Raw genomic sequence first — 14,844 nt, 5'->3', positions numbered from 1 at the left:
AGTAGGTAAATACATGTAAATATATAAAAACTACGCGATGTACATTATACGTTTCACTGCAGACGATAATTAACTTAACGTCGAACATAAATTTCTCTCATACGTCAATTATTATTCCGACAATAATTTACGCAAATTAAATTTATTATTATGTTGTAGGAATGTACGAATGGAAGAAAAGGGAAAAGTGGATAAATGCTGATTGATTTTTTTAAGCAAATTGTTGTTATTACTATTAATACACACTATTATCGATGCAATATAACGACGATTGCGGTTAACGTGACACACTAGCCGTATTGCGGCTGATGCTGATGTAACGCGACGGTTTCATCGGTGTTTTTTATCCTCGATATTTCATCTTTAATGCAGGAATTATGAGTGATTGCGATCTTTGACCTCGTCGGCGACGCTGGATACCTCGGTAATTATTAACTCATTCATCTCCGAACCGTCATATAAATCATCTTTATTGCAGCTGCTCGACTGGTTTATACGTGTTAGGTGGTAGGTGTTAGAGTCGGTGGTACACGTACACGCGTTTCATACTTACGAGGGTTCGCCCCCTGGCATCGTTATAAAGCCATCAGTATTTTTTTCTTCCTCTTCCTCTATATGTCCGGCAGATTTGAAAAATTATCAAAACCACGTCACACGTGAGGGTAATTTGGTCAAATTGTCTGATCTTTTTTTTTTTCTTTCTTTATTTCACGATACGATCGCACACTGGCGTCGAATTTCTGAATTCGTCTATGATTTGGGTAGAAAAATCTTTTATGTTTTACAATGTTTACTGTACAGACCGCATAAAAGAAATTAGAAAAGAGAAAGTAACGAGGATTCGGAAAATTGTTTCTTTCAGGATGTTTTGAAATTGAAATCATACAAATTTCATCCAAGTATGGAATCAATCTAATAATTTATTTCGCGTTAGCTTGAGAACATTTTGTTTGATTGAATTGAAATTTATTCACGGTTTAATGTAATCAAAAATGACCGTACATTTGAATTTCATTTTGAGCAAATAAGTTTAGTTAATAGATGTACGTATTACTCCAATAAAATTTTGATCCATCAATGTCTATAACAAGTTTTGATAAACATTTTTTAGTCAAAAAAACAAGTTTAATTTTTGATGAAGTTTCAGTCCTTTGATCTTTTTATTTTATTTTTGAATTCCAATCTACAAATATGCTGTTATAATCTTGCGTTTGAACGTGGTTGTCAATTCTCTTTGACTTTCTTATGATCTGCTCGAAAGGACTCAAAAAGCGATAAATTTCGATACAAACCTGTCAAACAATTTCTTTGTGTTACATGAATATTGATTTATCATATTTATGAATATAATTAAATCAGGGGAAAACATGGGTTAACAGCAAAATAGACATCTTATCTGGTGAAAATGAAATGAACTTCTTCGAATGAAGTATTTTCTTGAATCTTATCAAATATTTGTTTTTAATCTAAAGTGAATAACATTCATTCGTCAGAAAAGTACAATTTGAGATGTTTATACATACTCAAATCTGACCGAAAATAAATTTTAACCAGGAGTCCTAAGCTTTTTAGACTATTTAAGGTGAATACTTGAGTCAATGATGTGAATCGGTTAAATTGTGATTATCATGGCCCGACTGCTACGTTGCCAACTGGTGAAATCAAAAGCTCGCAAGCTTGCGGCACAACAAACGGTAATAAAGGTAAAAAATACTGAAAGTGATTTTACCTAATGATAGCTAATGATCCAAAACTGTGCTGGTAATGACTTACCGACAGACGGTATAATATTGGCAAAAGAGAACAGCGCCTGTCCAATTGCCTGTTGTAGGTACAACAGAAAACCTTGTGCGGAACGAACATATCCGAACAGTGTGCAGCAGCCTCGCTATCCTCAAATCCGCAATTAAATGTAATTTGATATTTGAAATTTCATGGGATAAAACGACGAGGCACAGCTTATATTTTTGCAGTTTCAGGTCAAACCAATAATATCGATCGAATTTAAAGACACGAGAAATTTCCAGAAGTTCTTACGATTAATCGTGTATTAGTCAGAGCCTATTATCACTAATATTCCATCACTATCACCTACTGATATCGGTTCTAAAATGTGTCACTATATTTTGATCAATCGGTTTTCCAATGTCATTATAAAAGGGAGTCAAGTTCTATTTGATAAATTTATTATACGTACATACATATGTATACGTATTATAATTACGTGATGTCATTCCTTTTTAAATAATGTAATCACTTACGTTAACCAAAAGTCATCTAACTAGTGCAAGTCACATTTTGAACTCATCATCACCTAAACCTAGTCAAAATCAATTCTTTATATATCCGCAAATACCAGTTCTTATGTACGTTGACAAAGAATAGACATAAATCAAACGACCACCTTGTATCTGGCACGTAATACAAGTTATCGCTTCCCTTCGTAGAACTGCAATTCATTTATCTCGGTGGTCGCACTAAACCGATAAGTATGTTTATACTGATAATGAGCAAAGTATAAATTTTTACAGTTGGCAGAAAATTCTAGTAAAATGGCTATCATTGCAATAGTGATTTGAATATTGTTGAAACTGTGAGAATATGTAGTATAAGTGACTATATTTTCTGGTTACTGATACAAAACTCATTTTCATTTTTTAGAGAAAACTAATTGTTTGATTAAGGTAAAAGAAATTTTTTTTGAAGACTGCACAGTAACACACCTGCTGCATATAGGTATAGTTGACTGTGGTCAACAGAGTAGCTAAGAAGAAAATTTATTGCAATTTTTAATTTTGTCATTCGTAGAGAATTCATTTGCAACCAAAATAATCCTTTCTTTCGTAATTTTGCTGTCTTTGATTCTTGTTTATTCACGCTTTGTACTCGATATATCCGAAAGCCTACACGGTTAGAAAAAAAGGTTTTAGCAGATCCACTAAAATTCTTAGGTTGACTTAACCATTTTTTAATGGATTACCAAGTGAAAAAAACGTACAAAATACAAATTAAACATTGATATGACAATTTAAATGTCATAGTTACAATAATGTGCGTCATATTTATTAACAGAAATTTAACAAATAACACAAACGTGAAGATGACTTGCTGGAAGATTATGTTTAGTTAATTTTTTCTAACAGTATAACTATATCCGATGTGTTTTCCATTTTACCATGACGCTAGTTTTTCTTCACGTATATCAATCATCTCAAAACTAAAAACTGAACAAATTTTTTTTTATCTCGAAGGTAATCTAAATTTTCTGGGAAATTATACAAAATTCTGGATTTAACGCACGATATAATTTCGTATTCACGTTTTTTTATCTTCAACAAATTATGAGTAATTAACTATTCACGGGAAAAGAAATAGCGCCGAACCAATTATAAAAGAAAAACACAAAAAAAAAAATTGGATCAAATGATTTCAGATTAAGTACCCATTCAACAGATCCCTCGATCAGTCAGCTTGGGATGCCGCGTGTACGTTTTTCGATCATGAGTAATACGTGCAAGTGTCATATAAGTGACGATTAGATATGAAACCAAAATGCTTGCAGGAAGTTCCTACGCTTACTTAACGCTTATTTGAACTGATTGACGGTCTCTTAAGTGGATTTAATCGCGGCACAATGGAAATGGCTCGCTGCTATTCAAGCGGAAAGTGTGTACCGAGACAAATGATTCATTTTTGTAACGGACCTGCTTCTCTAGATAAGCAATTCAAACATTGTAAAGCCTGATAAGTTATATTCCTATATCACGAATTCCGAACCGGAAATCTTTAATCGGATATAATTAATAAATTAAAACTTGAATAAATGAATTGAAATATAAAATCTTAGTTAGTTTATCATCAGTATATTTTGCAACTTCACAATTACCTTGAAGGACCTTCAACTTTTCAGAATATAATATTCAGGATTTGCTGCATTATACTTGATGAAATTTCAAAAATTCTAAACTGAATACAGTTGGAAAAAATCTGTTAATTTCAACATGTTTTGCTTGTCACAGAAAGTTCTTGGAAAATTTTTTTCATTTTTCGACAGATTAATAACAGGTTTTACAGTTGATACAACAACGAAAATAATGTTAACTCAACAAAAGTAAAAGGTCAAATCCTCAACGTAATAACTGTTGCAACAGTTGAAGATAAAAAAATGACTTATACAAGAATCCAGCTTACTGGAATTTCATTATATAATGAATTCGTTTCTCTGTCTTAGCATTTTTCTTATAAAATTATCACCCTCTTGTCCAATTACTTACTTACTACTGTACAAAATATTTTATTGACTGCATTTTATATCTATCTATAAAATGTGATTTACTAAACTATTTTGGTGTTGTACTGGTTGTTCGTTTTACTTCAGCCTTCATTTTTTTATCCGTTTAACAACAATTATAAATAAATTGTAAAAAATACTCACATCTATCTTTAGTCAAATGAAGAATACAATGAGCCCCAAATTTTAAATACAAAAATTTCTCTCAATGTGAAATTCATTGAAAAGTTGGTAAAACGGTGATAAAATATGAAAAGAGTTCTGAAATTTGAAGAGAATTAAAGTATCAGCAAATTTTTATCCCGGGGACTGAACTTATTATTCTAACCTTTAGGCTGCAACAGTCACCTTCTGTGTTTTTCGTATACGATGGCTAATTACTTGACGCTACGATTTTCGGATCCATATTCGTTAGGTACTGCATAATCCGAACGGTAAACAGATCTATGATTTTTTTAAATTTCGTCTGCTACAGTCAATTCGACATCACCGGTATGAGTACCATTTTTACTCGTGTAAAACTTATAATCAGATGAAGATTTAATCTCTGTTCGATGTGATTCATCACACACAATATATCCTGCGTAGTCTAACCAATTAATGGATAACGTATGTGAAACGATCGCTTCTCTTACCTTCCGGTGATTCTCCTGATTACTCTACATACGATAGAATGTGGCCCTAAACAAACGATTGCTATCTGGCATTATTTTAATCACTTTCACGTTTATTTTAATTATTTTAGTCTGATATTTTTCACGAAAACGTTTTCAATAAAATTATTTTCAATGAACCGTTATTTTCTTATTACCTTGCGTACTTACTTACTTAAAGTTTATTCCGAAATATACTTGCAGCACACTTGCAATGCTGCAAGTACAGTCAACCGTATTCTGAAATAGTATAAAACGTAACGCGATTGGCAGTCGACTGTAGGACGTCACAGTCGGTAATACTGCAAGTATATTTATGAATACTTGCGACCCAGACCACGAATACTACACGACCTACGATGAAAAACATCGTCCCTGCGTTTTAATAACTTCTCAAAAACGCTAACTTCATGGGTCTTAATCATCCCTGCGATCCGGGTGGCGTTTTAATTGTTGAGTGTCTTAATAACGTTAACATGAGACGAGACGATGAGATCTTTTTATTAGATAGAGAGATTAGCTTAACGAAATTTTATTAGATATGGACGACAATTTTCTGCTCCGATAACTCTTCGATTAGAGGTGAGTCAGGAAAATAAAAATATAGAAATAAAAGCGAGGAAAAAAAGATTTCTGATTAAAAAATGAAGGAACAAGCGTAAAAAAAAATGTTGACGCCGCAGAGATATCGCATGGTAGCTTGTAACAGGGGTAGAAACCTATCGTGTTGAATTTCGGTCCCATGTTTAGCGCGCCACCTATGCTATGGCCCACTTTTTCTCAACTAAATTTTAAAATGGCGCCATTCTCATGTATGACTCGCTTTATTTAAAAACTTGCTCCAAGCTGCTCTACCTTGCCTAGCTCTCGATTCTGCAGTGATGGGTGAAGAATAAGTCGAAAATTTAATTAGTTACCACGTGAATGAATTTATTATAAATTTATTATAAATCTAATTCATAATTCCTTTGTGCTAGATAATTAATTGGAATTCTTAAATATACCTGAACTAAATTTATCAATTGTTAAAATCTTGATATCTCGAACAAAGAATAACATTTTAACAATGATAATGAATCATTTTACACATTGGGAATCGACCTATACAAATAAGTGTAATCAATTTCCAGCTTACAAAATTATAAATAAGATACGAAATTAAATGTAAATCTATTCCAAAATCTCATCTTCTAATATCTGTACTACATTCTATTTGAAATAATTATCTTTCTCAATGAGCGCAATACATATTTTTAACCTCTAAATTTCGTTGTTTTTTTCAGTAAAAATCCGAAAGAATGGGAGCCAAATCAACATACGAGAATTTGTAGTGCTCATTTTATAAATAATAGTAAATCGGACAACTCACATCATCCATCTTATGTTCCTTCGATTTTTCCTGGAAAAGAAAATACAAGAAATTCCATTCAACGTCTGCAACGATTTGAACGGTCAAGAACACGTCAATTAAATAAGGACAGATTAATTTACAGTATCACCAGTAGTGTAAACAGTAATAATTGTATTGAAGATAAAAGTATTAATAATACAAGTGACATTGCAATGGAGCAAGACGCAGGAGGAATGATAACGGAAGCTCAGGACGACTGTCATAGGGACGTGAATGTTATGAATGTTTCTCCGCCAGCCTATCGAAGTATTACTTGTCAAACTGAGGATTTTATTCCTGATATTTCAACTGATGATGTTACGTATTTTTTTCTAATATAAATAATCATGATGGTATTAGTACTGCAGCAGTCCAAGTCAATATATCTGTAAAAAAAACTGCAGATAAAATGTGTGAAGCTTCGATGCCGTCCATGAAAAGAAACGTTCAAGATTCCAGTTGCGATCCAATCAATTTCGAGTCTATACAATCTCACTGTAAAGGATTCCATGGATTTTCATCTATTACAAGTGATGAAACTATGAGTAGCTTTACAGGTGTTACATTATCTATCTTTTTATGGCTTTTGAATAAACTCCCAGAAGGTAAAAGTTCTCCCATTGACAAAAAAACAAAATTATTCATTACATTAGTGAAGCTAAAAACCGGTTTGACATTTACTGCGATTTCAGTATTATTTAATATTCATCGAACTACTGTTAATCGAATATTCGTAAAGAATTTGCAACAGTTGAATATTGTAATGAAAAACTTTATATTCTGGCCATCTAAAGCCGCTGTTCGAGCAACCTTGCCAGAATCATTTAAGCTACATTATCCAGACACTCGTGTTATCATTGACTGCACCGAAGTAAACACAGAAGTTCCACCAGCAGTTAAACATCGAGTTTTAATGTATTCAGATTATAAGCATCATCACACAATAAAATTTTTAGTAGGATGTACTCCAAGTGGATTTATAAGTTTTCTGTCAAAGTGTTATGGTGGTCGTGCTGGTGATTGTTTCATTACAAATGATTGTGGTTTAGTAGATTTAATTGAACCTGATGATGTTGTGCTAGCAGATAAAGGTTTCCCGCAAATGCAAACAAAAGTTCAAGAAAAAAATGCGATTTTTGTTATACCTCCGTTTTGCAACAAAAATCAATTTACACCTGAGGAAGTTGATGAGACTTACAATACTGCTTCAGTGAGAATACACATTGAACGAGTAAATCAAAGAATAAAAGACTTTAATATTCTTTCCAAAGTACCAGTGTCACTTTTGCCTCATGTTGATGAAATTGTTTTTGTCATATGTGCTATCATAAATATTCAAAAGCCCTTGTTTAACCAGGAAAAATCAGTGACAGAATAATAAAAGAATATGATTAAATAGTAAAAATAATTAATTGCAAATTTAGAGGATAAAATTTTAATTACGTTATAAAGTTTGAGAAAAGTAAGAGATATAGATACTTACTGTAATTTTAACATTATAAGTTTTAGACACACTTGTCTAAGCAACAACATCAGCGGTTATGGTTACGAGACCATTTAATAATTTTTTTTCAACCACATCAAAGACATGTCCAGATTCATGTAAATTTTTGCCTTTTATGTCGTTTTGACCTCGAATACGTGTATTACTTATTGGTTGAAAACCATATTTTATTTATTTTTTTTTCCATTATTAACTAAAAAACACATAAGCTATTGTGATACTTTTTACCCGTTTTTTGCTTTTACTAAACACCAGGGCGCGCCACTTCCGACAGATGTGCTGTCTCTACAGTTAGTACTCGGTCCCTATTGACGCTCGGTTAGTCAGTCTCAGTCAGTCTCATTCGAGTCTCCGGCCATTCCAGTCGCACTCGGAACTCTCTTGTAGTTCGTCTTTAACCGCAAAGAGGGCGCTGATCGTTGGAAGAATATATAACTAACCGGAGATCGACGCTCGGTTAGTCAGTCTGATTCGAGTCTCCGGCCATTCCAGTCGCGCTCGGAACTCTCTTGTAGTTCGTCTTTAACCGCAAAGAGGGCGCTGATCGTTGAAAGAATATATAACTAACCGCACTTCGACGCTCGGTTAGTCAGTCTGATTCGAGTCTCCGGCCATTCCAGTCGCGCTCGGAACTCTCTTGTAGTTCGTCTTTAACCGCAAAGAGGGCGCTGATCGTTGGAAGAATATATAACTAACCGGAGATCGACGCTCGGTTAGTCAGTCTGATTCGAGTCTCCGGCCATTCCAGTCGCGCTCGGAACTCTCTTGTAGTTCGTCTTTAACCGCAAAGAGGGCGCTGATCGTTGAAAGAATATATAACTAACCGCACTTCGACGCTCGGTTAGTCAGTCTGATTCGAGTCTCCGGCCATTCCAGTCGCGCTCGGAACTCTCTTGTTCTCTTCCTCTCCTCTCCAATTTAAACAGAAGATTCTTGCCAGCCAATCGAACCTCCGTAGATTCACGCCTTCGGCCTCTGAACTCACGGCATCAGCTCTCCACTTGCGAGACACAACCATTGATGGTAAACTTTATTTTTTCAACTTTTGTTTCTTTTCTACTCGTATTTTATGTGCCTATGGCCGGTGAAACAGTTGCACAGGAGAAATGGGAGAAACCACGACGACAGCCTCTCAGCGCTGTCACCCCTATAACCTCTAAGATCGCGAGGGCGCGAATAACCTCTTTTACAAAGTGCATAAGCCGTCAATGTAAGACTCGACGGATGTTAAATATTTTTACAGGTTAGCATACCACGGATGTCCTAATGCCCAGAACTTTTCATAACCGATAAATATAATGTTGGGAAAAAGACACCGCTCCTGTGCAGTGATTTTAACTGTTTTTCGATTCACTGTAACGAAACTGTAATATTATAAGCGTACTACGTATAAAATTATAACAACGACACGTAGTGGAAAAGAGTCATTATATATAGAAATTTATTCTGATTCTCATTGTCAACAAATTCATATCGGTCTAATTTTACTATTCATGTTCTCATCATCCATCCATCTGGTGTTTGTGTCGATCGGGTTTATTTAGACCCCTCGACGATATGTAACGCTAACAAATTGAATCCACACAATTTATTATACAGAAGTTAATACGCAATTTTAATTTAGTCAATCGTATTACACCAGTGTAGTGGCCCCACATGAAACAAACACTCATTTCATCAATGCAATATTGGATGTTAAGTTTGAGCAATTCAAACTCAGAAAATGCCAATACATGCAGTAAGGTTTATTCTACGCTTGGGGCGAAGCTCTTGAGAATCGACACACAGTTCTGATCGTCGAGCTAGACTTGAACTATTAATGGGCCTCGAAAATTACTTAAGGCTTTGAACGGGAATCGTGATAATCGATACATGGAGTGATTCATCATCATAGAATTGACTGGCAAGGGGCCTCGAGGGTGAAGTTCTGTTTTAAACGCGAATCTTGACAATCGATATATGGGGTAATTTCTGATTGTCGAACCGGGCTCGAGGCTTTGGATGGGAATCTTGATGATTGATATATGGGGTTATTTCTCATCGTAGAAGTAGACTTGAGCTTTTGTACGCGAATCTTAAGAAGCGATATACGGTGTAATTTCTCATTGCCGAGAGGCTGTCGTCGTGGTTTCTCCAACTTCTCCTGTCGACTGCTTCACCGGCCATAGGCACATAAAATACGAGTAGAAAAGAAACAAAAGTTGAAAAAATAAAGTTAGCCACTGTGCATGCATCGATGAAGAGTACTGTACATACAGTAATATACAGTACTGTATGTACAGTTTTTTAATTTAAGACTCGACGAATATATAAATATGATAAAATTAAATATTTATACTTAAAATGACGGCTTATGCACTTTGTGAAAGAGGTTATTCGTGCCCTCGCGATCTTAGAGGTTATATGGATGACAGCGCTGAGAGGCTGTCGTCGTGGTTTCTCCCATTTCTCCTGTGCAACTGTTTCACCGGCCATAGGCACATAAAACACGAGTAGAAAAGAAACAAAAGTTGAAAAAATAAAGTTAGCCACAGTGCATGCATCGATGAACATTACTGTACATTAACACCTCATACACTTTTGACACAACTTTACTACTGTAATAATAAGGGGTTTTTATGCCTCAGCGGCTTTTCCCCTGTGAGCCAATAAATGAGTATTTAGACAAATTTATTTCGTTCCGTATTTCATCCTTCAATCTTTATTTCTTTTCATATAGAAACACGGAAGCGCTCCATATTGGAAAGTTTTTGATGTAATCTGTAAATATAATTTTTAGAATTAACTTAAACACACACTCTTCTTATCAAAAACAAAATACAATTCATGGCCAAGACTAAATATACTAAAAACACAAATATTTTAGTCAAAGTCAAAGAAGAAAATCAACTTCGGAAAATCTTTGAGGCTTAGAAATATCTCTTCGCACATCATAAGAAATATGGCGCTTGGCTTGGCGTCGGTTCGCCACCAGTGCCACCAACCTTAAAACCCACTTTACGTAGAACTAAAACGTGGAATCGACCGGCTATAAACACGTACATACGTTTCTCCCCCTGGCTTAGTAACAACATGTTAAGATAAAACGCTATCAGTTTGTTATCTTCGCCGATCGGCCCGATAATACACTTTTGCCGCAGACGATGACGGGCGATACACATGTTCGCTTCCTGAGCACATGGGTATAACATCAATTTTTGATCATCGTACACAACATCGATATGGAACCGGTCATATATTCTCTGTTCCTTATTTGCGGCGACTGACACGAGACTCTCAGCAGCGCTGCTTGTGACTAATTCAAAGATTAGAAAACGAGAAAGAAAATGAACAAGAATTACGCACCGTTCGTAAACTGGTCGTAAAAAAATTACTATTCAGGAATGAAAAGAAAATTGCTTCCTCAAAATTAATTTATATTTTAACTTATACCCTCGCGTGATTTGAAATTTACGTTTTAATCGAAGCACATAATATTATTACACATAACTCCCGATCATTGTACTAGCATTTCGTTTCGATAATGGTTGTTTAAAATAATCAACTTGACAAATTTAAGTCCAGTTTTGTTCTTATATTTTTAAACAGTATAATCATTATGGATTCTTTTCCTCAAATCTTTATTTATTAATCAGCAATTCCTAAAATTCAAAAATTTTCGTTATTTATTTGTATTTTCTCGTTTACGTAGAAAAAAAGGTTTCTGCATTTTGAGAAATTGATTATGTTAATGAAAATTGTGCTTCTATCGTTTGAAATCATTTCGCTCATCCTTTTTCCCCAGCTCCGGGGAATAATCGACTTTTATTCCTGTGTTACGTGTAATAGAACTTTATTTCCAACTCAACGCTTCTCCCTACTTTATGTTACATATTACCGTCGCATTTTCGAAATTACTCCCATACCGAGAGCTAAGATGCTACACATCAATTTGTAACAAGTTCTATCAATATTTGCTGGAAATCTTACAGTTTTTCTACGAATGTGGGAGAAAAGTTTACTTTTTCCCCCACAAACGAGGGAAACAAGTCTACTTTTTTTCCCGCAAAAATTGAGAGAGAAAATTATGCTACTTTCGTCGTACTTTTCAGGTCGAAAAAGTTAGCATTATGGATGAATCGGAGAAAAAAAATTAATGTTACAGTCTTTATTGACTGAAAAATATCGCAATAACCAGAAATGTTTCATGCAATAACAACAGTTTTAAAACCGTTGTATCTACGATGTCCATTTTACTAGAATTTTCTGACAGTTGTAAAACAAATAACTTTTTTCTCATTATACGTTTGGCATGAAAGATGACGTAAAAATACAATCTTACTATTAACAGGTAGAATCAGATTACATGCGAGACTTGGCATTACTCACCGTTGTAGAATAGCGGTGAAACGACGATCCCGTCAAAGTGAATGACGAACGGTGATGAGTCAGAGTATTGCAAGTGATAGCAATTATGAGTATGATCAACATGTAACGCAGGTACAAAATCATTCAATTCAATTTCATCTTTCAAAAGTAAAGCAAATTCCCTACAGAAGCTACCATGTTTATTACTTTATTGCAAATTTGTTCAATTCGAAACACTGCTTCCAAAAAATTCGCGTTCCAATTACGTCAATTCTTTAGAAGTTCGTCATAACTTGACAACTAAGCTTAAGAAAAAAAGTGTGATCACGTTGATCTACTTTCTAGAAATACAATTAGGCCGAATATGAACGAATTTCAGAAGCTCGCATTTTTTCGATATCCGCTTAACGTGTTTCAGATACAGATGTTTCAAAAATACCTCAATTATATGCTTGAAATATATTGCATCTGCACTTCTCGTACGTGAAACTAATTTTCAAAATATGTGCTGTAGTAAGGGTGGAATCATTAGGTTTATCTGGTCGACATTTTCAATCGATCTCAAACTTTGCTCGAAGATTTAATACAGAGGGATTGTATATTCTGTAACATTTTCGAATTCCGAAGAAAAAGATGGTGACGCAAAAATAAAACTCATGATACACAATTCAAAAAGTGTCGAAGGAAGAATGAAGAAAGACCACTGAAAGAGGGTTAAAACTTTACAGAATTGAATTTACAAAAACGTGGAAATTTATTTCATTCGGAACTTTGAAGTATAGAAATCAGAGTTACGGAAAAGTCAAAATTTAGACTCGCCAGAATGAATAATCGTAAACAACGAAATCCTAATGTTTGTAAATATTTTGACTATCTATACTCTACACGTTTTTACATTTTGACTTTTCTAAATTACTATCAGTTTCCCCATTCCAAATCTTTTACATAAAATATATTTTCCCGCTTTTGAAACTTCGATATTGTAACTCTTTAAGTTTCGAACTTTTCTCCCTACAATATCACTGATCACTTTACCTCACACTTTTTTATTGAGCCTTAAACTAAAATAATCTACATGTATTATTAAAAAAAGTCTTCATAATAAAAACGTAATTTTCCATGCAAATAATGCAAATCGTTTTATTGTTGCATGCATCACGGAGCGGGTACACATCTACATATGTGTGTAACGCGATAGCCGTCGAAAGTGAAAATATACACACGAAACAACTCCCACGAGATTTATATATATATATATATATATATATATATGTATATAGCATATACATATACATATTTATATTACGTATGTATACGTATAGATCTATATATATGTACGAATGTGGCGTGTAATACGTATGGAATGGACATTATCTGCGATCAGGAGCTCGGCCGGTAGGTTTTGACGTGTGTGCTAGGCTTAGGTGAGGTCGGTATATCCCGTAGACATTATCTACAAAAGAGCTAGTGATTCGCCGGCCGCAGCCGGGGGAACCTGTGCAGCACGCGACGCGACGACGACGATCTCTTTCGATCACCTCCGTCTGCGCAGGTTTTTAAAAAAAAAAACCATATCAAAGTTCGTCGTCTTTCATTCCGATAGTAGTTACTTATTTATTTATTTATTTTTTTTATTCTCTGTCACTGAAAAACGTGTAAAATTATACAAATTGGAAATCGTAGGAAAGGTTGGAAAAGCAGCAATATAGGGGAAATAAAAGAAAATATAACTACGAATCACAAGTGACATTTTTTTCTTTCTAATAACAAAGATAATAATAATTAGTAAGAGTAATTACTAGTTGAACAAAACTTATGAAGATAAGAAAATTGTCGAGGTTTTTCCTTTTTTTCTAATGCATCTAATAAACTTTTTCGCGCTGCCTTCGTAATATAAGCTTTTACAATATTAATGATTCACCGTGTGTTCTACTGATATTTTCAGTATAAGGAAAATCAAACGGCGTGCGGTCTTCGTCGATGTGAAAGAACTTGACCGATTTTTTACGGTTCATTTTGTTTAAACTCCCACGGAAGCTGTATCAATTCGTATAGAACTACTGTGGGACGAAGAAGGTGATATTTTCCGTAGCTTTGACTCGCCGGACAACAAGCTCACACCCTTTTCACAGGACACGCATATTTGACATAAAAAAATCCCATTCCAGCAGAAAGCTCCAACCAACCCCTATACAACGGTGCAACAAGCATACATATGTACAGATCGACTCGCGGTGAGCGAATTCGAATGCGAATGGTTTTGAAGGAAGTTGGTTTAATACTGATGCAGCTTGGTAATTACACGCGTGTGCAAAGGTGACGTGACGTGATTATGAAGGAGAAATAGATTTCAAGGTGAAATTCTCCGTGCAACAAGTGTGGCGTCGAGATTATATGAATGCAGTGCAGCAATTGCAAATAAATTCCACAGTATTGTGAAAAGGAAACGCCAAGGAAGGAAAAAAGAATATAAGAATCAGTGGTGAACAGAAACAGGAAAATAAATAGAATATACATTAACATAACCTGCGTTAATAATTAGCCGCGTTGCATGATGGTTTGGATATTTTGAGGAACACTAAGTGACAACTGGTTCCAGCCCTTGAATAGCAAACGAACAGGCGTGTTGAGGAAGGGGAAAAAGGAAAGTGGAAATTGA

The 14,844-nt window shown here is 34.7% G+C and overlaps 1 protein-coding gene across 1 annotated transcript; it reads left to right on the top strand.

Moving 5' to 3' along the window:
• Window positions 1-5,686: 5,686 nt before the first annotated feature.
• Window positions 5,687-7,712, top strand: LOC124409034. Its single transcript, XM_046886425.1, has 4 exons — window positions 5,687-5,712; window positions 6,228-6,656; window positions 6,794-6,939; window positions 7,027-7,712. The coding sequence occupies exons 1-4, from the start codon at window positions 5,687-5,689 to the stop codon at window positions 7,710-7,712; spliced, it is 1,287 nt and encodes a 428-aa protein (XP_046742381.1).
• The last annotated feature ends 7,132 nt before the right edge of the window (window positions 7,713-14,844 follow it).

Source organism: Diprion similis, chromosome 8 (assembly GCF_021155765.1).
Source record: "Diprion similis isolate iyDipSimi1 chromosome 8, iyDipSimi1.1, whole genome shotgun sequence".
NCBI lineage: Eukaryota > Metazoa > Arthropoda > Insecta > Hymenoptera > Diprionidae > Diprion > Diprion similis.
The sequence above is the reverse complement of the archived record's forward strand: the minus strand, read 5'-3'. Positions and strand labels throughout refer to the sequence as shown.